Consider the following 26069-nt stretch of genomic DNA (forward strand, 5'->3'; position numbering starts at 1 on the left):
CCGTAACTTCCAATCCACGGGAAGGGAAAGTCGTCGAAGGCATCAAAGTTGAACAGCACCGGAGCAGGCAAAGAAGCGGAAGGGAGAAAGCTATTGTCACAGCGAGCTAGCTCCGGTCGTGGCCTCCGATCAAAGTGTTTAGCTTCCGATCCAACCTGGAATGGAACGTCGTCGATGGGGCAAGGTCTCGAGCAAGAGAGGGAGAGTGCGGGAGAGGGAAATCGAGGAAGGTCGGGAGAAAGCTAGGGCGCGCGAATGACGTGCTCGGTTTCATTTTAACGATGCAAGGATCGTGCGAGATCGTGCGTGAGGCGACATCGACGTGCGAGAGGCGTGCGACGTGGCCTTGGCAGGTAGCAGGTAAAAAAAATTTTTTTTTTCTCTTTTTTGTTTCGTTCAGCAGGTCAACATAGTTGTTTTACTTGATACAATATTAGGTTGTAGACATAGAGGATTTGGAATGTAGAACATGAAGAACCAGTTTAAGTGTATGGATTGCAATTCACGAGGAGAGAGGGAACTTGTTGTGTAAGTCTATGAGGTTGAATGATATGGAGCAAAAGTGGAGGCAGGAGAATTAAACACGGGCATTGTAGAGTTGGTGCATGCTATCAAAATGGCTTTCAAAACTCTATGCTTTGGGTATTTATAAGCGTTTATAATTGCTTCTTTTACTGAAATTGTTACTTGAAGGAATTAACATAAAATAGAGTTTAGGTTATCCATTTTGTCACTTTGGTGAGGAGGCTGTACAAATGCAAATATATATATATATATATCTTAATGGACCGATTGAGTGGTAATGGATAACTGGGTTGAGTTGAAACCAATATGTGTTTAACGCACTGGAGGTGCGCCTGCATTGTTCAAATCTTGTCTTTGAAGATGTGGATGACTTGCATGCTTGAAGCGTTCTTCATATATACCAAACATTTATTTTTTTTTTTGATGAACATGGTTGACTAACTTACTACTATGAGAACCTTTTCATCCTCAAACTATTGTACAGGAAGCCATTGCGTAATCTTGACATATCTAACGTTTGTCATTCTGTTATTAGCACAGGATACCGTTTATTCTTGTATAGGTGGCAACCAAGTTTGCAATAACATGGCATATCTAACAGCACATGAATCCTTAAGAAGGTTTGTACTCTGTAGAGTGCATAGCTCTTTGATGTATGAAGCTAGACAAGACTCACCACCTATATTTTTTAGCTCTTAAATGGTTTAACTATTTTTTTCCTTGATTTGGCATCTTGTTGGTGCTTCTGACGCCACAGATGGATATCATACTTTACAGAAATTATAATTTTTAATCTTTGAATTTTGGCTGTCATAAAAAATATTTTACAATATTCGTGTAGGCCTATAATAGTCTACTCAAAAGTGCAAGATGGCTAAATCTATAGTCCACTCTAAAGGGTGTTTTCATGCTATGGTGCAATGAACATAACATGGACATACTAATATAAGCAAGCTATGTTTTGATGTTCTGTGTCTTTTGTCCTTACAAGTGAATAGCTGCCCGTTGAAATTAAATTTTAATTAGCATCAATTTTATGGTACTGTAGCTCGAAGATTAGGAGGTATCACTGACAATGTTTGATATTCAATCTTTTTGGGAGAAGAATTATACTTACATTTTCTTGCATAAACTCATATATATTGGCTAATAAGATTATTTGTATGTCTATTTATACCCCATTATGTCCATACATTTCCATCATATAATGCATTTCTCCCTGCTCCTGGGTGTTTATGTATATGATGATGTGTTGCTTCACCTTCTATTATAATATTGAGATATCACTAAACTAATTAAAATTTGTTGAACACTTTTCCTCTTCTAATATGGTTTAGTTTAAGATGAAGGCATAAGGAAGGATCAAATATTAGTTTGAGAAATTGTTGAGTTAAGATTTGATGGAACATATTTACTTCGGGCAATAAAATGTATATTATCATAAAAATAATGTAGATTGATTCAACAATTTGTATTAAGTTAGCTTGAAGAGCGATGCGTTAAGGTAAAATTTTAAGTTTAGATGAGATATCTTGCCAGATTTAAAGACATATATTATGTGCTTAGTTTGCTTAATAGATGCTTTAAAAAGATTAAGAGGATGTAAAATCATTAGGGAGGAAAAATTTTGATTTTCATCTTTAATAATGAAGGTGATCTTCACAATTTTAATCTGTTTAGTGAATTAAGCTTTTATCTTATTATTAAGCTAATAGGGTGGTTAATAGAATATAGGCGTAGAAATCTCATCACTATAAACTAATTAATTCTATTTAGCTAAGTTTTTGACATGAAAATTATTGATTAAAGTTTTGAGACGATTGGCTTTTATTTTTTATTGATCCTATGAGTTTGAGCTGCGGAAATTATACATAGTTTTGAAATGATTTTTATTTTTTTATTGAATTTGAAAAGGCAGGTGATCTAGATTTGGCGGCTTTGAGGAAATAAACATTTTGTCATTGGGGTTTTGATCTTATAGATTGTGTATGTGATGCAGTCTCCTTTGTCATAGTTGTGCATTGACCACTGTTTTTTCAATCATAGTAGAATTACATTAACGATCAACATAGAGTTGCATCTTTTTGTATTGGCTTTGCAAGTTATTAGAAAAAATATTCAAGGTTGTATGCCTTAGTAAGTTATTTGTAAATTACATAATTTTGCTGGCAAGATATTTTATAAAGTGAAAAATGAGAACAAATGAATAAAACAATTATGAAGATAATGGTTGATTGAACAAACGACAATAATTTGATAAGTAGTTTTAACAAATGTGAGAATTATTATTACTAATCTATATTATTATTTAATCAAGTAATTTGTACATATGATAAGTTTAAGTATCTTGAATCTTATATGTTAAAAATAAGGATATACATATAGGAAGAATTTTTAGATTTAAAGTTGAATTTTTACATCGCCGAAATTCCTCAGAAGTATTACATATATAAGGGATTATCATGGAGACTTCAGTGGTAGATTTTCAAAATTGCAATTAGATATATCATGCTTTGTAGATCTGAGTATTAGGTAAGATATAAGTCATTAAAGTCAATTTGAGCGTTTAAGAAATGTGAATTTTATGGTAACTATGTGGTCGTTAGGATAGTAAGAAATAATTGTATTATAGGATTGATGGAGACACCTACTTAAGATCATTATCATCATAATCATCATTATTTTTAGGTTTATCCCAATTCTTTGGGGCCACTTTCATGAATCCATATTTTCAATTCATTCTTGCTTTATGCTTCATCAGGAGTTAAACTTATTATTCTCAAATTATTTTGAGTAGCTTTTAGTCATGTTATCTTAGGCCTATTCTTTTTCTTACTTAGTTCCTTGATACTAATTTATCTACCCTATTTAAGATGGAGAAATACTAAACTCAACAAAAAAAATATATGCAAAAACTCATGCTACATAAGCACTTGATGAGGTGGATTAGTAAAAAGTCTTCTCAATAAAAAATGGATGTCACCATCTCAAACTTGATTGATTCACCTATAACCAAATGATTTTTTGTGTAGATTTCCTTTTGGAGTGAAATATCTTTTTAATATAGAATGGTAATAAATTGACTTGATTTGTTTAGGTATGTAAAATAGAGGGCAAAAGATGCACTAAAAAGGTGAGTGAATAGAATTAGTATGAAAGGATTAAGAAGGAAAATTAGTTTGCAAATAGCACATTTCTAGAAGTTGCGATTAATAGAGTTATAACCTCATGTTGCAGTCACTTTCAAAAATTGGCTAGCACTTATAATGATGATGGTGACCCTTGCATTTCTTCATAGATGCACATATTAAGTTGACTTCCATATTATTTAAAAGGTTTGTGCATTATGAAAATCCTTGGATCGTAACTGAAAATGATGCAATGTTTTTCTCATCAGTTCCAAGACCGTACCTGCAATTTGAAGCACAGCTGGTAGCTGGGAAATCTTATACCCTTTCACCTATCAATTGCCCTCATCAATCTGCAGTTTCACAAATGCGTTCTACCATTTCTATTGAAAGGGAGAAACATGAAGCTGAGCTTAAGTATCCTAGAAGGCTGCAGAGATTAAATATATTTCCCTCCAATAAAGTTGAGGTACGTAACTGTGTTGCTGACATATGTTATGTTTATATCCTTAACTATTTTGGTGGTTGCCGTCTCTGTTATTTATGCTCTTACCAATGTTGGTGCTTATGTCTTCTTTTTTGCTATTAGCTAGTTGATTCAGAGATTATTAATGAAAAATCCAAGAACTATGTGATGTTAGTAGTCTTATAAAACTAACGTTCTTTTTCCAAGTATGATAAACATGAATTGGAGTTAGGAGTAGTCTGAACTTTTCTTTCACGTATGTAGCGTGAAGATGTTATGATAACAGTAAAAGGTGATTTTATGCTGCTGCGCTTTAGTTGTTGTTTGGGATGAAAGATACCATCCTTGTAAGAAAAAAGCAACTCATGTAGCACTTAACTGGAAATAATTGAGGAAGATAAAGACAGCCATAAACTGTTGGGATGAGTTTAACGATGATGATGATATAAGACACTACCCCTGAAATACAATGATGGTTTCTGCTATCACCTGCTAACTTTCCGTTTGTTAGCAACCTGCAAATCTTTTCTACTTTGACTTGGGCAATGTATTTAATCATTCCTCTCTTTAACATGCATTCCTTTGTTTTTGCAGGATATGCAGCCTATTGATCGTTTTGTTGTTGAAGAATATGTGCTTGATGTGCTTCTTTTCTTCAATGGCTGGTTTGTAAAACACATTTATTTGTAGAAAATGTTTTTAAGATTTTCAATTAATGTGCGTGCCAACTTGTTTAGCTGGTAAGTTTTTGCAAGTTGATGCCTCACATCTCTCAACTATTAAATTTTTGCTTCTGCACTCAATAGTCAGTGGAAAAAAAAAAAAGATTTCTTGTACTGCTTGATTCAGCTTTGTGTTAAAGTGCAAAGCACAAGGGTTCCTTTTTGTTTCAATGAGGAAAGCACAAAGTGAAGGACTTTTATTAACTAGAGCACTCATAACTTATATATCATGTATATGAATCACATCAAATAATAATTTCTTAAAAATATAATGATACATTCAATAATAATTGTAAAATATGTATTATTTAATAATGAATTAAAGCTTTGTTGACCTCTGTATATATTCTTGAATCAATTCGGGCAAACATGGCGTAAAGGATGACAGAATGACACGACATAGTGGGTAAGCATTTTGAAATGCCTCGTCTGTAACCAAAATCAATCAAACGTTCTCCGTTCATTAAACAAATTGCACCAACGCATTCAAAACATCGAATATACTTGAGAAAAACCACTCGCATGTAATTCGATTGAACAACGACTAGAATGATGATTGCTTGATATTATCTGAACATCGTCTGATTACGAAATGAATCACACCATCACATTCAAAACATTGAAATTTCCAAGTAAGGTCCTATCACATTTGATTCAGGTGAATGTGATCGAAAACAAACAGCTAAGGTTGCCACATTGCATAAAGTTGCTCAGTCATAAAATGAGCTATCATTTCTTTCGGATCGTTGAAATTATCGACAAATAGCAGTCATATTGTCAAGGTTGTCTTGCATTTCCAAACATGAAATTTGCTTGTGCACATGATAATGACACATAAATTGAGATGCGTGAATAACAAGAAAATTTCGCTAGAGGGGTTTTCATATATGTTGTCTATTTATTATAAATATTATATATATATATATTTAAAATTAAAAACAAAATCTTATTTAATCCTATCCTTACCAAACTTGCCTTCTTATCCCGCTGTCCACTTGAATATAAAATAATATAATAAAATCCTAATCTATGCAAAATTTGACTAAGCTTTTCTCATTCACGTACTCTCTCTCCCCCACCTCTTTGTTAACATGTGTGAAATGCGACGCCCCTTGTGCTCTTCCTCAACCATCAAATTCGATCCTGATCTTTTTAAAGAATGCCGTTTTCTCCTCCAGCCACCAAGCTCGATCCTGATGTTCTCTCTTTAATTCTCTCTTTCTCTTCTTCCTCTCTTGCTTTCTATATATCTCATTGTTTTTCTCTAGAGCTTTTCTCCCCTAATTTGTTTTCTCTCAAATTCCACTGTATGCTCTTTTCTCTCCAAATAGAGATAAAAAAAGTATAAAAAAAAATAAAGGAAAAAAAGAGAAGAAAAAGTTTTTATTTATAGGAACACGTTTGTAACAAATTGAATATTTGTCCTGAAAAGAGAAGAAAAAGTTTTGTGCTAAATATATCATTTGAATGCATTATTGTAGATTTAAGTGAAATCCAAAATTTTGCTGGATATGACCTTCTATTTAGAAATTCCTCTAAGGAATTATTTACGAACTTACTATTTGAAGTATGACTTTCGGTGCAACAGTAAACTATTCTCCGGATTGGTTAATCTTTCCCAATAAAATGCTTACTTCAAAATTGCAGGTGCCTTTAATCACTACATAATTGAAATTCCTGAGACATGCTATATTTTGAGCAGTATTTTAATTCTTTTATTTTCTTTAATCTGAGGCTCTATTTGTATGGAATGTGATGCCAAGTATGCAATGTCACTGTTTTGACATGTTTCTATAATGGTGCACTAATTCTAACAACTGTGTTTTGATAGACTAAAAATAAAATATTCCATTCTGGTGCGTATACATTTTCCCTTGATAAGTCTAATTTTTAAGTTAACTTGGTTATCTTTTTTTTTTGCATCTTTCCTGGAATGATTAGCCGCAAGGAATGTGCAACTTATTTGGTTGGACTGCCTGTACCCTTTCGCTATGAGTATCTGATGGCTGAGACAATTTTTTCACAGGTATTTCATTAGCCTTTTGAAGTTCTTATTTCAATGGCACCTAACAACCCGGCTTTTTATTCTTGTTACTTGCACAGCATACATCTCAGTAGATCAAATAAAATTACATGATTGATGAGGCATTAAATGTGCAAATTACAGATGGATAACAAAATTTATATTTCTTGGACCATCGAAAATTGATAGTCTTCTATAAACAGCTTGGTTTATAGTTACCAAGTAAATTCCTTGTTATTCTAGATATGAATGTGAATTCATACTTAACTGAGGCCCTAAATACCTTTCCTATCAGCAAATGAATTAATAAATGAAAATTCTATCTGCGGATTTCTTAAATGTTTATAAAGTCTTGTATCTTAAAATTGAACAGTTACTTCATAAAATATCTGGGAAAACCTACCCTAACCGAATTTCAGAAAGTAAATTTTACTAGGTGCTACTTAAAAAATTTCCCATGTGCATAGCTTACTGAATCTTTTCATATCATTTTTTATGGGGAAATTTATATTAATAGCTTCATTTTTCTTGCAGCTACTTTTGCTTCCCCAAGCTCCGTTTAAATCAATGTATTATACATTGGTGATCATTGACCTTTGCAAGGTAAAAATATGATATTATTTATTTAAAGATGATGATAATGATGATCCTTGTGAAACATATGCTCTCATTTTCTTATATACTTGAAACAATTTACATTTTCTTCAAAAAATTTCGGCTGTTAGTTATGCTAAGTCAAATATTTTTATGCATTTATTTAACACTTGCCTAATTTTTTCTATCCCATGTAGCTGTTAATGTAAGTAGCATGGTATTTTCCATCGATTCAATGGGTCTACTAGAAGAGATCAACTCCCTTGAAAGCGTAACACCAATGGCTAACCTATTGAAATATTTGATGTAATGATTGACATCTCACCCGTTAAGATTTTCAGCATTTCTTTTATTGTTTTTTTTTTTTGACCGGATGATTAACATAATTCTAGTTATAGTGACCATTTGAGTTGAACCTGCACATGGAGTTTGTGATTCTGAAGAAAATTTTTTAAAGTATAGAACAGTTGTTTTTTGAAATTTTCCTGCAGCAATTTGGTCCTGTTTTTCAAGGTCACAAAATGGTCCATGCATTATTAAATGATGGAATCAGGTCTTTAGTGATAATTTTACGTTACTTAAGGATAAAAGATTAAAATATCCATTAGTTTTGGCTCTTTATTGTGTTTTACAGTATCATCTAGGTTGTTTTCTATTATAAATTCTTATGTATTTCATCTTTGTGACATTGACATTAGTAAGCTAAAAAGTGGTTTGAGTTTGAAAAAAATAAACGAACTAATATTTTAGAAGACCAAGATTGTAAGGACTAAAATTTTAACTTTCTTGTTTCATTTAGTTAGTTTTTCAACCCTGGGAGGATCATATGATAAACTACAATTTGAATTCTTCAAAAATTCTAGAATTTGGGGGATTGATTAGGGTGAAGACGAATAAACTTAGATGAAGGGGATGGTTCATTTTCATTCATACCTAATACTTAAAAATTGGAGCTATCTAATTATTTATAATGACACAGACTACTGTTGACCTCTACAGGGAATAAAAAAAAAATCAAAATCGAAATAAAATCATACCTGCCCGAAATCCTGCTCAAATCCAGCTATATCACTGTTCATTCGGCTTTATCTCGGGATTTCTGCTCGAATCCCTCTTACACTGCTCGAGACGACACTTTGCGCATAGTTAAATAAAGAACGAATGCTTCTTCTCCCGCCTCTTGATCTCAAGCATCCGCCTCCATCGAATCCCAAACCTCAGCTCATCGCTGCTTCCAATCCCAAGCGGTCGCACCTCCACTGAAGACTACCGTTAATTTCAATATTCATTGCTTGCAGGTTTGAATGCGTTTGTTTATGTCTTGACGTTGATCGTAGAACATTGTTGCATTCATCATAGACTTCTATGCTTATCTGTAGATGCCCATTATACATTTTTTCTTCAAGAACAAGTTATTACCCTTGCACGAACATCACATGCATTTGTTGTCTTTTGCACGTCATTGATCTTCTACTTGCTTACTAGCATTGGATTAAAAATCTAGAATCTTGTCATTCAAGATTTTATATTTTTGACCTTGTTGTGCAATCATAGACCTAAGGGTCCCAAGTCCTTGTATTCATGGCTTTGTAATCAAACTATCCTTCTCATGATCTTCTTATCACTTACAAATAGGTTTATTGTGCAAGTTCATTGTCTTCAAAGATGATTCGCAAAGGTAACTTGCAATCTATATGATGGACTTGATATTGAATTCATCCATTTCTTCATCTAAATAAGGTGATCACCACAAGTTGCTTGTTATTGTTCAAATAAATTACCTCTCATTAGAACTTTGTAGAGATCGTTCAAATCAAGCATCTTATTGATCACCCATTTATGTTCAAGCTCAAGTTGTATTCATGCTCAATTTGGTTCCTTTGTGCCCAAGTCAAATTCAAGTATGAGCTCATTTCAATTTCATTTGCAACTTGAGTGAGTGAGGAAGAAGAGGGATCAATTGTATGTTATAATTATTATTAATAAAAAAATTATTAATAAAAATATTATTATTAATAATTATTAGAATTGATAATGATAATAATTATTATTATTAAAAGAAAAGCAGGAGACGTCAAAATTGCCAATTAAAGGAGATGAAGACAATGTCGGGTTGTTATGTCCCCCCAAGTCCTCAGCCGTTGATTATTAATCCGGTCGATTGGATTAAAAAGAGAAATGCCCTCCCCAACTTCCCCTCAGGGGCCCAATGTGGGTTTCTTTGAGATTTGGTAGAATTTTGGTGATAGGATTTTTTAATTGAGATTTTCTATCAATGTGGTCACCTTTGTTGTTCAAATCTTGTCCCTATTCTTTAACATATGAAGAATTCGGTATGAAATATGGTATTTACAACTTTTCCCTATAGGTAATGTAACTTGCTGGAAAGCTTGCATATATATTGATGAACTTGATATTGATAGAGAGGGCGTACAAATTTTCAACGGAAATGAATGATCATTTTAGGACAGTTGCATGCTTTTTAGAATTGGGTATGTTTAAATTCAATTTATTTTTTTCCATGCACCATTCTTATATTTTTAAAGTTTATGCATTTAATATGTTCGTTGGAGTAGATACAGACATTTTTTTAAGAGCTTGCTTAATTTTCAGTGCATTTGCACTCTTTCGAGTGAGATGGACTTAGATCCTTGATTTAGCGAGTACTTCATTGGCTACATAATAAGAAAACATGACTCATTTAACTTAAACGTAAACTACCCATTAAAATTATAAACTTTTTTAGTTAACTATTTTACATTAAAATTGTAGTTTCCATAAGGCTTAATGTTCAAGTTATAGTTATCCTTCTATAATTCGCCTTAAATTCGGAGTATGTCTTTTCAAGTACTTCTCTAAATTCAGTTGGTCTCTGTTTTTCTTTTTGAGGGGAAGGTATTAGTGTATTTCGATGTTATGTAGTAAAATTTTCAAAATGAAAATGCAATGTTGTTAGCCTATTGTAGGTTGGATTTTTTGTGACATAGTGTTTTAGTGTTTGGTTGGATGCATGCTATGCTATACAATATCTCATATTTTCTTAAATTGTTTGTTTCGTTAGATGGATATGCTTATAATTTAATTTTCTAGCTTAGAATGTCTTACGCAAGTGCTTGTCTTGTTCTGTCAAGGTAAAAAGAAAAATAAATTTTATTCTCTTTATTTCTTACCCTTATTCAACTTGCTAGGATCTATCATTTGCCTGCCAGTTACGTTTGATTGTTCTGGTTAAGGATGCTCACCTTAGAGTGCATACTTCCATGTACTGATATTTGATTTAATTTGAAGTGCCTGATTATTTGTGAATACATACATATTCCATTTTAATCCAACCAACCAGTTGTAGATGATATGAAGGATTAGAACAAGAAATGGATGAAGATTGACATGACAATCTATCCATGAGCTAAAGGAGTGCAGTTTGGCTAACTGTAGTAAGTTGGTTTGTGGAATCCTAAGCAAAGGGAAGGGCTTGGAGCGGATGTAGGCTGAGTGGGTGTCAAACCACGCAAAAACATCTTGTGTCCAACTTGATTTATAGATTAGTTTATACTTATTATTTATTTACTTAATCGTATGTTTGAAGGTTATTTGGTAATTCATATATTGTAATGCTTCGTGCAACTTTTTTTATTAAAGTTTTATAGTTTCTAATGTGCTTCGTGCAACTTTTCCCCAAGTGTTTCTCGAATAAAATAATTGGACTATCCTTTTTTAAAGTCTAGATAACTTTTGTTGTTTATTTTAATTCATAAAATATAATTACATGATTCAGTTAGATTTCCCAGTCTGAAGTAATTTAAATTCAATGTGATAGATTAAGTGTGGCTTGTATTTTCTTTTGTTACTCCGTAATCCAGACCTTTAGTTTCTATAGCTTCAACCATTGAATGTGGTTAGTTGAAAAGGATATGACCGGTGACATAGCTTCTATTTCGACTCCTTTGTTATCAAATATTTACAGGCACTTCCCGGAGCATTCCCTGCTGTTGTTGCTGGAGCCGTACGTGCTTTGTTTGAGAAAATTGCTGATTTAGATATGGAGTGCCGAACAAGGCTGATTCTATGGTTTTCTCACCATTTGTAAGCTTATTATGAGACAGTAGAGAGATTTTTATTCAGTTTTCTGCATTTTAAATTGAACTATAAAATCATGGAACATTTTCTTTCTTCTGATCAATTGTTTTAAACACTGAAATTTTCTAGTTTGTTTCTCTTATTTTACAACTGAAAGTTCTGATATTTAATATCCTAAAATTAGTAGATCCTCCAATAGGCATGAGTTGCATCATATATGTTCTAGATGAAAAACTTGTAGAGAATTGGTTGAGTGACTTATTTTTTATTATTTGTGTTGAATTTATTCAAGTTGCAAAACCTCTAGTAGGAAATATGTAACAATTAGGGAATGGAATAAATACAAATAATGATGTAGACACACAAGTAAGAAAACCAACACAAAGAGAATAATGGATAGAGCTTAAACTAAACTTTATTAAAATAAAAGTAAATAACTAAAACTTCAAAATCCAACAAGAAAACACTAAGGGATTTTAAGGAAATAAAGAAAAATAAAAGACGCTATCCTCAGACAACCGTCAGAGCGGGTTCCTCACATGCATCTAATTGTAGGGTAAATAAGAAAAGTGCATAAGACTAGCAAACCGATGGTCCACCACTGCAAGATTGTTCAATTTCTTCAACAAATGCTTCCAAATCAACCAAGACACGACACCCTATAGTTGCTTCACTTTGAGAAGAAGGATACAGATGGAGTGACACTTACGGAGAGACGAAAGAGGTTAGAAGCCGAGACGAAAGGTTGGAAAGAGCTCGCAAGACGGACAAAGCTCGCAAGCTTTTCCAATAACCCGCAGGTCAATAGCAATTTTGCTCACAATAATCAACTGATTTTCTTCACAATATCTTATCATATTTATAGGCAAGGTAGGGGAATGCCAAAAGCCACATAACATTAATTTCCACAAGAACCGAAGCACCATTAGCACAGAAATCCCCCCCAATCTTTTCGGAAAACATTCCAAACCCAGGAACCGAAGCAGCAGCCGCGGGAGACAAAGAGGCAGCACGGAACCAAGGAGCCACAGCCACGGGAATCATCCCAGACACAGAAAATACAACAGCCATCCGGAAACCCAAGAGGCAAAGCACGGAAAACAGTAACCCCATATTATTTCTTATGCATTAAACAAGCCACGGTTTCCCAAGAGACAAGAAGAAAGGGGAAGGGACAAGGCCACTCCAAAAGTAAATTCTTCATAATGAGATACCTTTAGAGAATTAATGAGCTACTAAACTCTAGCTCAAACAACTAATAGAACAAGCTCAACACCATATGCTTCAAAACGGCCAACCCGTGAACCATCAGCAGCCAAGGACCAATCGAGCCAGCAAACCAAAGGTCTACCAAGCCTTATGCACAACCTACCATGATCATTGGATGCTTTTCCATCATTGGATAGCTACAAAAAAAGAAAAGAGCATAAAATATACTATTGTTAAAAAAAAAATAAAAATTACAGAAACATTTGATAGCATCAAATAATCAGGATAATCTATGGATTGGTGAGGTGGCAAGAATAATCCCATCGATCTTTGTGATTGCATGAATTGAATAATGTGGGCGATGTTGGGCTTGGTGGTTCAGTGCTAGGGATTGGTTAAGTTGATGAGATTTTCGTAGGTTGAGATGCTTTCCTCACTGAGTAAATCTATAATTGTTGAGTAATAAGTGGTTATGATAAAAGCTTGATATGTGGAGTGGTTGGTTCTAGAGTGGAATTAGTTGGGGCGGGGATAAGGAAAAAAAATTTAGGAGAAATAATTCATTTGCAAACGATATTTTTTAAGTTATAGCAAAATAAAGATTTTTCTCATTAAAGGTGACATCAACAAACACATGCTTTTTTGGTGATTGGATGGTAGCATTTGTATCTTTTTTGAGTGAAAGTAACCAACAAAAACATATTTAATTGCTTTTGTTTTAAATTTTTCTGTATTTTGAGTTTGTGTATCAATAAAGATAACACTTTTAAGTATCTTGGGACCAAGAATATTTAAAATACTATAGTGAAAAAAAATGGCTAGGGCTTTGAATAATTGAAAAATTAGATTATTCAGGAATACACATTGAATGCTGAGATTTTGCATTGAATTTCTAGTAGCTCCTCTACAGTCTTGTTGTACACCAGAATGTCATAAAAAAAGACCAGGACAAACTTCTTGAGATGCTGCTTGAATACCCTGTTAATCAAAGACTGAAAAGTAGCGGGAGCGTTAGTCAATCCAAAGGGCATTACTAGATATTCATAATGCCCTTCATGTGTCCTGAAGGCTATCTTTGGAAATCTTCCTCCCTCATTCTGATCTGGTGGTATCCGGATTTTAAGTCAAACTTGGAAAACATCATTGCCCCATATAGCTCGTTCAATAGCTCATCGATCACCGGAATTGGGAATGTGTCTAGTACAAATCCCCTATTCAAAGTCCTCTAATTCACACAGAATCTCCAATTCCCATCCTTCTTCTTTACCAGGAGAACTGGACTAGAAAAAGGGCTAACTCTTGGTCTGATGATCCCCGCCTCCAGCATTTTCTGGATCAGCTTCTCAATCTCATCTTTCTGAATCTATATGGGTAACGGTAGGGGCGGATGCTGATTGTTGTCTCCCCTTCCTTCAAGGTAATGGTATGCTCCAACTCCCTCTGCGGCGATAAACCCTGGGGAGATTGAAAAATCTCGCTGAACTGGTGTATGAGTGGTTGCAGTGAAGAGGGAACAATGCCTTCTTCCTCTATTCTGACCCCTTCCAGGCGGTGCAACTCCACCATGTAGCCTCCCCCCACCTCTTGAATGGTTATGATTAGGGATTTGAGAGAAACCCCAGCCTTGATCAGTCCAGCATCACCCTGAATCATCCTTCTTCTTCCCCCCCTTCACCAGTTCCATCCTCAATGTATCCCAATTGATCTTGGTCTCCCCCAATGTCTGCAGGCACTTTATCCCTTGGATGACGTCAGTACTCCCCAATTCAAAGAGAAAGAAGCACTCCCTCATCTGGATCCCCTGAATCTTCAGCACCACCCATCTACAAACTTCTCTACCCATTTCTATCTTTCCCATGCCCATCATCACCCCATAGCCTCCGATATCCACTAACTCCATCCCAAGCAGCTCAACGATCTGGGTGGAAATGAAATTGTGGGTTGCCCTACTATCTATCAACACCACCACCTATCGATCAGCTATCTCTCCTTTCACTTTCATAGTGTGAATCATAGTGAATCCCACTACATAGTTAAAAGACACTTTTTTCACATCCAGATGCAACTTCTCCTCCTCCTTTTCAGACCTGCTCTCAGCTCCCTCGTCGTCTTCCTTGTGTTCACAGACAAGGAGAACCTGAAGAGTTCGGTCCTTGCACTTATGCCCCGGCATGTACTTCTCATCACATCTGAAGCACAACCCCTTTGCCCTCTTATCCTGCATCTCCTTCTCCATCAGCTTTTTGAATTGTCCCCCGTTTCCCCCTCCTCCAGTTTTCTCCTTTGGAGCTTCCTTCAGACTCTCTGGTGCTGCCCCTTTTAACGGTAAAAAGGTGATAGTCATCCTGTATGATCCCCCTGGATAGTTCCCTCGAGCCCCTATTTCTGATTTCTTCTGATCTTCTACCAACTGCGCCAACTCCATATCCTTCCCTAGGTTCCTCGGCTCCAGCACCCTGATTGCTGTGCGTATCTCAGGTTTAAGTCCCTTCATGAAGTTCCCTTCCAGGGCTGACTCTGAAATATGATCTAATCTGCTAGACAAGTACTCAAACCTATCCCGATAATCTGCCACAGTCCCCTCCTAAGTTAAGGCAAAGAATTGCTCATTGAAGTCTCCTCCCCCATCGGCTCTGAAACACTCTAATAAGCAATCCTTGAACTCTCTCCAACTCCGGATGGGCTCCCTCCTATCATGCCATTGATACCATGCCAAGGCTTTTCCTTCCAAACACAATCCCACAGCAGTCAGCTTCTCTTCCCCAATCACCCCGTTGAATGCAAAATAACGCTCCACCTTGTAGATCCAGCCATGGCTGTCTTCACCCTCAAAGACGAACATCTTTAGCTTCCTCATCCGTGGGTCTCCCCCGTTTCCCCTGAATCGTCCATAACCTCCCATTTCTCGAAAAGGAGGTGCTCCCCAACTGTCACGATCTTCCCTCTGGCGATTATACCCAAACCCTTCGTCATATTCCCCTCTTCTCCCTTTAAAATCAGCACCTCGGTGATGAAATTCTTCCCTTCTCTCGACGAAATCAGCACCCCTTCGGTCATTTCCCAAACTCATCTCCTCTCTAGAAAGTGGCTCTAGAGGTGGCATGTCGCCCTCTCCCTCAACGATCTTCACTTCCGGATTTCTCCTCCCCCTAAACGGGTTTGGTTCCCTACCACGCCATGGCCTCCGGTGGTCTCCCTTGCTTCCGATGTCGTAGGATTGGTCTTCAACTCCAGCAATTTCTTCAACATCTCTTCCATCACCGTGAATTTTCCTTCTATCATTTCATTGTTGGAAGTGATTTGGTTTTAAAAATCAAAGAATTGTCCTTCAAAATATGATTTTAATTGATCGATCTCGCCTTCCAAGACTTCTACTTTCTTCTCGGCCATCTCTCTTCCCAAGAATCACAAAGATCTTCCGGTTGAAAAAAAATCTGCTGAAATTTTAGAATTTCAGCTGTCGATGGTCCCAAATCGATGCTCTGATACCAATTTGATAGGAAATACATGAGTTTGAGTTCGCAAGCAACCCTAACCAAAATCGGTGATCAAATAGCAAAAATACTGCTTCCCGCAGCTGGAAAACAACACAGATCTGCTGTCCACAGCAGAAAAAACAGCAATTCCAAGGGAAATATGAGTGAAAACTCAACAATAGACTTGTATTCCACTAGAAGATGAAATAAAATAACAACGATACAATTGTTCTTCAATTCGAGGGGAAGAACAACTCTCCAAATCTCCGGCAACGCCAAGAGCCCAAAGCACAAGAACTCTAGATCTTAAATAAAATTCAAATTCAAGATGAAAACCTAATTCTATCATTACTCCCTAATTAAAGCTAAAGGAATGATAAAAATTCCCTAAACACCCTTGTAATTCAAAATTTCCCTCATAATATTGGATTTAACTCAAATTGGGGCCCACAAGGTGGTCCCCCCCCTTTCTTGGCTGGTTTCGCCAACTGTACACAAGGACCGGGGCAGCCTATCAGTACTCCCCTCCCAAAAACTCACCTTGTCCTCAAGGTGAAAGTAAGGGAACTGCTGCTTCACAATCTCATAGGGCTCCCAAGTGGCTTCGTAGTCGGGGAGATCCTTCCATTTGATCAACACCTCTTTGTTTCCCTTTTTATTCAACCTTATCCCTTCCAGCTCCACAGGTTTTATGACCACTTCCAAATCCTCTGTCAATGATGCTGGTAATTCAGCAGTAGCTGCATGCTCCCCTAGAGCTCTCCTCAACTGTGTCACATGGAACACCGAGTGTATGACAGCGGAGGAGGGTAAATTCAGACGATACACCACTGCTCTAATCTTCCCCAAAATCTCATAGGGACCAAAGCACCATGGGGCCAATTTCTTGTTCCTCCTGTTAGCCACTGATTTCTACTTGTAGGGCCTTAGCTTCAAGACCACTTCATATTATATGTCTCTCCTGTATGTATCTGCTCGCTTCTTCATGATTTGTTGTGCCCTTCTCAGATGTTTTTTTAACTCCTCCAACACCTAGTCTCTTTCCTCTAGGTACTGCTCCACTGAAGAGATCACAGTGTGTTCCCCTCCCATAATGCACTAAGTGTGGGGGGTCTCTTCCATTGAGCACTTTGAAATGGGTCATTTGGGATGCAGAATGGTACGAAGTATTATAACAATACTCTGCCAATAGTAACCATTTAGCCCACTTCCGTGGTGTTTCCGAAGCAAAACACCTCAAATATGTGTCCAAGCTCCGGTTTACCACCTTTGTCTGTCCATCTGTTTGAGGATGGTAGGCGGTACTTCTCTTGAGAAAAGTGCCCTGCATTCTGAACAGTTCCCTCCAAAACTTTGTCTCTATAAAACACAATTGATTCAGGAATCCCGTGTAATCTAACCAATTCCCTGATAAATGCTGCTGCCACTGATATCGCGGTGTACGGATGTCGTAGGAGGATGAAATGTGCATATTTACTGAGTCGGTCCACCACTACCAAAATGACTGTGAATCCCTCTGAGCGGGATAGGCCGTCGATGAAATCCATGTACTCTTCCTCCCATACTATGTTTGGAAGTGTCAATGGTTAGAGTAACCCTCCTGGTGCCATTGCCATGTATTTATTTCTCTTGCACACCTCACACCTTGCCACCTTCTCATCCACATCTTTATGCATTCCCTTTCAATAGAGCTCATCTGCTAGCCTCCTGAATGGCCTCCAACTGTGCTGCCATGGAACTCCTGCAATAAGTGAGGAATATGTATGGAAGTTCGTGGCATCACAAACCTCCCTTGATACAATAGTCTTTCCCCCTCAATGCAATAACCAGGATGGCTACTCTTGTCTTTTCTCAAATCTTCCTTGATCCTTCCCAATTCTTCATCCAGCATGCTTTCTTCTTTGATGGCCCCCCCAGTCGACCATCAAGGGTACAGATAGCTATTTTCTGGAGCTCCCCCACACATTTGGATAGACCGTCAACTGCTTTATTTTCCAAACCCGGCCTGTACTGTATCTCGAAATCATAGCCTAATAGTTTGGATAGCCATCCTTGATACTCCTTATTCACCATCCTTTGCTCCAAGAGGTATTTTAAGCTCCTCTGATCAATTTAGACGATGAAGTGTCGACCCAAAAGATAGGGGCGCCACTTCTAAATGGCCAAGACAATGTCTATCTCCCTCTCGTACTCTGACTTCAGTCTTTCCCTGGTTGATAACACTTGATTAAAGATGCTATCAGCTGTGGCTCTGCATGAACACTACCCCCAACCCATATCCTAAGGCATTGATCTCTACTACAAAGACCTGATTGAAGTCTTGAAGAGCTAGAACAGGAACAATGGTCATGGATTTCCTTAACCTCTCGAAGGCCTGGGTCGCTCCCTCTCCCCAGGAAAAAGTTGTCTTTCTTCAACTGGTCAGTTAAAGGCTAGGCAATGGTACCGTACCCCTTTACAAACTTCCTGTAATAACTAGTCAATCTTAGGAAACTCCTCAACTCCCTTATGTTCCTAGGTAGTTGCCATTTCTGTATTGCCTCAATTTTGGTTTGGTCCACCGCCATTCCTTGGGACACCACATGTCCCAAGTATTCCACTCTGGACTGAGCAAAGTTGCATTTCTTCATGTTAGCTTTTAGTTGATGCTCCTGAAGCACTTCTAAGACCACTCTCAAATGTTCCAAGTGCTCCTCCACAGTCTTGTTGTACACCAGAATGTCATAAAAAAAAGATCAGGACAAACTTCCTCAGGTGCTACTTGAATATCCTGTTCATCAAAGAGTGAAAAGTAGCGGGAGCGTTAGTCAATCCAAAAGGCATTACCAGAAATTCATAATGTCATTCATGTGTCCTGAAGGCTGTCTTTGGAACATCTGCCTCCCTCATTCTGATCTGGTGGTATCTGAATTTTAAGTCCAACTTAGAAAACATCACTGCCCATATAGCTAGTCCAATAGCTCATCGATCACCGGAATTTGGAACTTGTCTAGTATAGTGCCCATATTCAGAGCCCTGTAATCCACACAGAATCTCCAACTTCCATCTTTCTTCTTGACCAGGAGAACTAGACTAGAAAAAGGGCTAACGCTTGGTCTGATGATCTTTGCCTCCAGCATTTCCTGCATTAGCTTCTCAATCTCATCTTTTTGAATCTATGTGTAATGGTAAGGAAGGACGCTAATCGGTGTCTCCCCTTCAAAGTAATGGTGTGCTCCAACTCTCTCTAAGGAGGTAAACCCTGGGAAGGTTGAAAAACCTCGCTGAACTAGTGTATGAGTGGCTGCACTGAAGAGGGAACATTGCCTTCTTCCTCTAGTCTGACCCCTTCCAGGTGGTGCAACTCCACCATGCAGCCTCCCCCCACCTACTGAATGGTCCTGATTAAGGATTTGAGAAAAACCCCAGCCTTAGTTAACCCAACTTCATCTAGAATCATCCTTCTTCTTTCCCCCATCACCAGTTCCATCCTTAGTGTACCCCAATTGATCTTGGTCTCCCCCAATGTCTGCAGCAACTTTATCCCTAGGATGACGTCAGTACTCCCTAAATCCAAGGGAAGGAAGTACTCCCTCACCTGGATTCCCTAAATCTTCAGCACCACCCCCTCTACAAACTCATGTACCCATTTCCACCTTTCCCATGCCCATCATCACCCCATAGCCTTCGGCTTCCACTAACTCCATCCCAAGTAGCTCAACGATCTGGGTGGAAATGAAATTGTGGGTTGCCCCACTATCTATCAACACCACCACCTATTGGTCAGCTCTCTCTCCTTTCACTTTCATAGTGTGACTCGGAGTGAATCTCACTACAGAGTTCAGAGAGACTTCTGCCACATCCAGATGCAACTTCTCCTCCTCCACTTCAGACCTGCTCTCACCTCCCTTGTCGTCTTCCTTGTGTTCACCGACAAGAAGAACCTGAAGAGTTTGGTCCTTGCACTTATGCCCTGGCATGTATTTCTCATCACATCTAAAGTACAACCTCTTTGCCGTCTTATCCTGCATCTCCTTTTCCGTCAGCTTTTTGAATTGTCCCCTGTTTCTCCCTCCTCCAGTTTTCTCCTTTGGAGCTTCCTTCAGACTCCCTGGTGCTGCCCCTTTTGACGGTAAAAAGGTGGTAGTCATCCTGTATGAACCCCCTGGATAGTTCCCTCGAGCCCCTCTTTCTGATTTCTTATGATCTTCTACCAACTGCGCCAACTCCATAGCCTTCCCTAGGTTCGTCGGCTCCAGCACTCTGATTGGTGTACGTATCTGAGGTTTAAGCCCCTTCATGAAGTTCCCTTCCAGGTCTGACTTCGAAATATGATTCAATCTGCTAGCCAAGTACTCAATCCTGCCCCGATAATCTGCCATAGTCCTCTCCTGAGTCAGGACAAAGAATTGCTCATAGATGTCTCCTCCCCTATCGGCTCGGAAACGCTCTAATAAGCAATCCTTGAATTCTCTTTAGCTCCGGATGGGCTCCCTCCTATCGCGCCACTGATACCATGCCATGGCTTTTTCCTTCCAAACACAATCCCGCCGCTGTCAACTTGTCTTCCTCCGTCAACCCGTTGACCGCAAAGTAACGCTCTATCTTGTAGATCCAGCCATGGCCATCTTCACCCTAAAAAATGGGCATCTTCAGCTTCCTCACCCGTGGGTCTCCCCCGTTTCCCCTGAATCCTTCATAACCTCCCATTCCTCGAAAAGAAGGTGCTCCCCAACTGTCACGATCTTCCCTCCGACGATTATACCCAAACCCTTCGTCGTATTCTCCTCTTCTCCCTTCAAAATCAGCACCTCAGCGATGAAATTCTTCCCTTCTCTCGACGAAATCAGCACCCCTTCGGTCATTTTCCAAACTCATCTCCTCTCTAGAAAGTAGCTCTAGAGGTGGCATATTGTCCTCTCCCTCAATGATCTCCACTTCCAGATTTCTCCTCCCCATAAACTGGTTCGGATTCCCTCTTACACCATGGCCTCCGATGATCTCCCTTGCTTCCGATGTCGTATGATTGATCTTCATCTCCAGCAGTTTCTTCAACATCTCTTACATCACCGTGAATTTTCCTTCTATCCTTTCATTGTTGGATGTGATTTGGTTTTGAAAATCAAAGAATTTTCCCTCCAAATCTGATTTTAATTGACCAATCTCCCCTTCCAAGACTTCTACCTTCTTCTCGGCCATCTCTCTTCCCAACAATCACAAAGATCTTCTAGTTGAAAAAAAATCCGCTGAAATTTCAGAATTTCAGCCGCCGATGGTCCCAAATCGATGCTCTAATACCAATTTGATAGGAAATACTTGACTTCGCAAGTAACCCTAAGGTAATACTTGAGTTTGCAAGCAACCCTAAGCAAAATCGGTGTTCAAACAGCAAAAATACTGCTGTCCACAGCAGGAAAACAACACAGATCTGCTGTCCACAGCAGAAAAAACAGCAATTCCACGGGAAATCTGAGAGAAAACTCAACAATAGACTTGTATTCCGCTAGAAGATGAAATAAAATAGCAACGTTACAATTGTTCTTCAATTCAAGAGGAAGAACAACTCTCCAAATCTCCGGCAATGCCAAGAGTCCAAAGCACAAGAACCCTAGATCTCAAATAAAATTCAAATTCAAGATGAAAACCTAATTCTATCATTACTCCCTAATTTAAGCTAAAGGAATGATACAAATTCCCTTAACACCCTTGTAATTCAAAATTTCCCTCCTAATATTGGATTTAACTCAAATTGGGGCCCACAATGTGGTTCCGCACCCCCTCCCCCCACTTTCCCTCCTGGGCCGGCCTATCAGATTGATTTCTTGTTTAATATGCCATTTGACATTGATTTAGACTTTCAAGTAGAATTGTTGAATTCCACATAGGTTATACTTAAAAGTCATATCCGCTGATCCTTTTTAAAAACATGATTGTTTCATTGCGATGAATGATATATGGCAGTGAATGATTTATTTTGTTCATTCTGATAGCATAAATACTTGTGTATCTTGTTTTATTTATTTGTCTGTATCCATACAAATGCAAATTATATGCTAACATGCCGTAATATGTATTTAACATCGAGTGCAGCACTATTTTGGTGCTTGCATTTTGTTTGCTTACCTGGAGGAATGGGTGTATTGACATACGTGTATCTGTCAAGATGTAAACATTAATTAATTTCATGTCCATCTCTCTTAGCACATGAAAAAACATTCTCATTTCCATCATATTTTTTTGAAGAAATGCTTTAATATTTTCTAATCGTCAATTACTGGAAGTATATAATTAACAAAATCCTTCAGTTCTCAAACTAATATTATCATTATGCAGAGCAAACTTTCAGTATATATGGCCATGGGAAGAATGGGCATATGTGAAGTACCTCCCTAAGTGGGCCCCCCAACGAGTTTTTGTTCAAGAAATATTGCAAAGGGAAATTCGTTTATGTTATTGGGATAAGATTAAACAGGTGAAGGTTTAAATCTTTAATACCAAAGCATTATGTGAATATTCATACTTATGTTTGTTACAAAATAGTGTCGTTATCATGTGAAGTTTGACTATTAAAACTAGGATTTGGAAGGGATGCCACTCTGTCATTATTCCGTTCATTGTTCAGTTTGATTTATGGTTTGGCTTTTTTCCCCTTTCATCTCATGCTCCTTCAGAGCATTGAAAATGCCCCTGCGCTGGAGGAGCTTCTTCCCCCAAAAGGTGGACCTTGCTTCATATATAGTATTGATAATGATCAAGAAGGAGGGAAGGGCCATAAACTCTCCGCAGAGCTGAAGAGCATGGTTAGGTCACGGAAGACTACTCGTGAAATTATTTTATGGATGGAGGAAAATTTGATTCCAGTACATGGAAACAAATTTGCTGCTGAAGTTGTCATTCAGACTCTATTGGACATTGGTTCAAAAAGCTTCACTCATTTAATAACTGTGCTGGAGAGATATGGGCTAGTTTTTGCCAAACTCAGCACTAATGTGGACATGCAAGTTCTTGTGATTAATGAAGTTACCTCTTACTGGAAGAACAATACCCAGATGATTGCAATAGCCATTGATCGAATGATGGGCTACCGACTCATTTCAAATTTGGCTATCGTCAGTTGGGTCTTCTCTGAAGCTAATGTTAATCAGTTCCATCTTTCAGATCGCCCATGGGAGGTAAATACTTGTGTATTAATTCGTATATCGTGACCTTTAAATTTAAAGTATCGTATTCATCAAAGAAAATGATGATTGGTTGACAAGCTGATAGCTTTGTTGTGATTTCATTGGTGATTATTCCATATTAAGCTATGGGTTTTGTTCAACGTACCTGTTTGATTATGTTGTTCCCATTATATTGTTCAGTTATTATTTTTGTTACAATTGTCATATTAACTTGAATAACTTCAGTATCTGTAATTTATTCATGAAGGAATGTCTCTGTCATTCTGCTTCTGGTCATCATCATTCAAATCAGCGTTTATGTGCCCATTGCATTTATCATTTGTTGAAAAATTGTTTTATATTATTGTTATGTCTATAAAATGTTCCTGCTATGCAAATTTTTGTAGGATCTCCGCTGTCATAATTTTACATGCAGTTGCTCTAATGAGGACATCCGACCTTGTAGAATCTACCAGAGACGAAGCCGATGTTCGACGATCATGATTACTCCACTTTATTTTTAATTTATGCATTGTATTTAATTTGTTATTGTTTCTTTTCCGATTTTACCCTCACTTGAGGGAGTAGATGTTTATGACCCCAAGGGGTACTATTGTCTTTTGTTTTGTCTGTGTATTTGGGGACTAATTATAGCCTCCTCTTATGATTATGTTGGTGAATGAATATGATGATGAAAAATTCAGCAATTGAGTTCTTGTGAGAGTTGAGAGATCTTGGAGAGAAATCCCTAGGTGATGGAATCGAATCACCCATCAGCCGCAGGAAGCGCCCAAGCTCGTGATTATCTTCTCCTTCTTTCCTCCCCTACTCTTCCTCCTTCAAGCCACCGGCCTCCCCACTAGATCCCCTCCCTAACCACCGGCGAAACCCCTCCCCGGCCGAACCAACACCACCCTCCCCCAAGCCCGGCCGGCCGACCCTTCCCCTCCTCTTTCAAACTAATGGCCACCATTCCCCCGCCCCCCCAACCGCTGGCCCTACATTCCCTTCCCAAAGCCCATGCCATCGACCCCCTCGCCTTGCTCCCCCACATTCATTATTTTTCTAAATTATATTTCTATTAATTTGGAAAGTATTCAAATTTGAATTCAAAGAAATTTGAAATTAAAAAATCATTCCTAAATTAACAAGGCCTATTTTAGGAATATTTCCAATCAATTCAAAATCTGAAATAAATTGGAATCAATTCCAATTTCCACATTCAATGTACTTGGACACATTCATTGAATGTGGACAACTTCTCACCCTCCTCTCTCTTGACCGGCCCACTTACCCTCTCTCCTATCTAATTAATTCTTCCAATCAAATCCCCAATCAAGCCCTTGCATAGGCCGGCCCCTCCCTCTCTCCAATTAAAATGTTCCACAATATTTCCATCCCCTTAATCTCTCCCTACATTAGGAATTAATTTACATTAATCCCTCTACTTCCTCCCTCTCCTATAGACGTTGGCCCTCTAATTCCCCTTCCCATTCTCTTTTTGACTCCTACACCACCTTCCCCTATTAATTTCCCAAACCATTAGGAGATATTTTTCTCCTCCCCATAGCAGACCACATCAAACACTAACCTCCTAAACCTGCTCCCAACTGCTCTCTAGATTTCTGGATAAGGGATTGCTGTCCAGAACACCCTGACCAGCAATATTGCCGCCCAAACCCGCTCCTACTTGCTGTCCAGCAATCACTCAAGTGCTATCCAGAAATTCATGCACTCCTTGTTGTCCAGCTGATTGGAGAAGTCTTTGTTCACTGTCCAAAGGTTTCCTAGCCTCAAAGTTGCTGCCCCGGGATGTATGGCGGATCCTGAACAAGATCTTGGATTCGTGTACGAAGATCAAGGCCACATCGACATCCTCAATTCACTGTTCTTCAACTTCAACCTAGAGATTGATCAATTGGTAGAAGAATACGTAGAGAGGATCGTTTTCACTCTCGTCGAAGCCATCGACAACCAACTTTCCTCTGTGTAGTGGCAGATCATTTCCAAACCTTGACAATGATTAACTCTTCCTTCGAATTTTATGCCTTCTGAATTACTTGAAATGTGGTCTTAATGGATTCATGAAGGTTGTCTTAGGTTCATCTGTCAAGCCTAGTATTTTAGAGAGTTGAGTGAGGGATCTCTTTTCATAGTGCATAGTCTTATTACTAACTTTGGCATTTATTATTGAAAACCTTCCATGTATGCTTTTGCTTGAGTAATTGACTATTCTGTGGTTTTAACTTCTAGTTGTGTGACTTGGCCTAAGCTAGTCTCATCTCTTTCTTGTTTTATTTCATCATTTAATCACTACAAGTATTGTAAAACCCCTCCGAAGCTGATTTTTTTTAGTGCTGTTAGTCCGGACAAACTGACCTTAGTCCCGGACGAACTGAAGAAAATTGTGAAGAATATGTCAATTTCGTCTGGACGATCCTGTAAGGGTCGCGGGACGAACCGTCAGGACGAACCGAACATAGAGCATCGTCCAGGGACGAAACAAATTGGAATTAATTTTCGTCTGTACGATCCGTGTCCAGAGGAGTTCGTCCCGGGACGATCTGTGCATCGTCCTGGACGATCCTGCTTGATAAGTATCGGATTTGAGATATTTTGGAAATATTTTGAGGAGAGAGAAAAAAAAGCAGGAGAGAGAAAGAGAAGGAAAAGCTTCATTTCGGAGGCCGCGGAGCGCTTTTCGTCCGAC

The 26069-nt window shown here is 38.1% G+C and overlaps 1 protein-coding gene across 1 annotated transcript in view; it reads left to right on the forward strand.

The window, feature by feature from the left end:
• The first annotated feature begins 281 nt into the window (after window positions 1-281).
• Window positions 282-26069, forward strand: part of LOC110100435 (nuclear cap-binding protein subunit 1) — a 30142-nt gene continuing 4354 nt past the window's right edge. Inside the window, exons 1-9 of the mRNA XM_020827938.1 lie at window positions 282-360; window positions 1061-1145; window positions 3861-4122; window positions 4714-4784; window positions 6783-6867; window positions 7399-7467; window positions 11423-11541; window positions 22533-22671; window positions 22871-23371. Coding sequence (XP_020683597.1) covers window positions 282-360; window positions 1061-1145; window positions 3861-4122; window positions 4714-4784; window positions 6783-6867; window positions 7399-7467; window positions 11423-11541; window positions 22533-22671; window positions 22871-23371 — 1410 coding nt within the window. The remainder of the gene's footprint in view (window positions 361-1060; window positions 1146-3860; window positions 4123-4713; window positions 4785-6782; window positions 6868-7398; window positions 7468-11422; window positions 11542-22532; window positions 22672-22870; window positions 23372-26069) is intronic.

Source organism: Dendrobium catenatum, unplaced genomic scaffold (genome assembly GCF_001605985.2).
Source record: "Dendrobium catenatum unplaced genomic scaffold, ASM160598v2 fragScaff_scaffold_1257, whole genome shotgun sequence".
Classification (NCBI taxonomy): Eukaryota; Viridiplantae; Streptophyta; class Magnoliopsida; order Asparagales; family Orchidaceae; genus Dendrobium; species Dendrobium catenatum.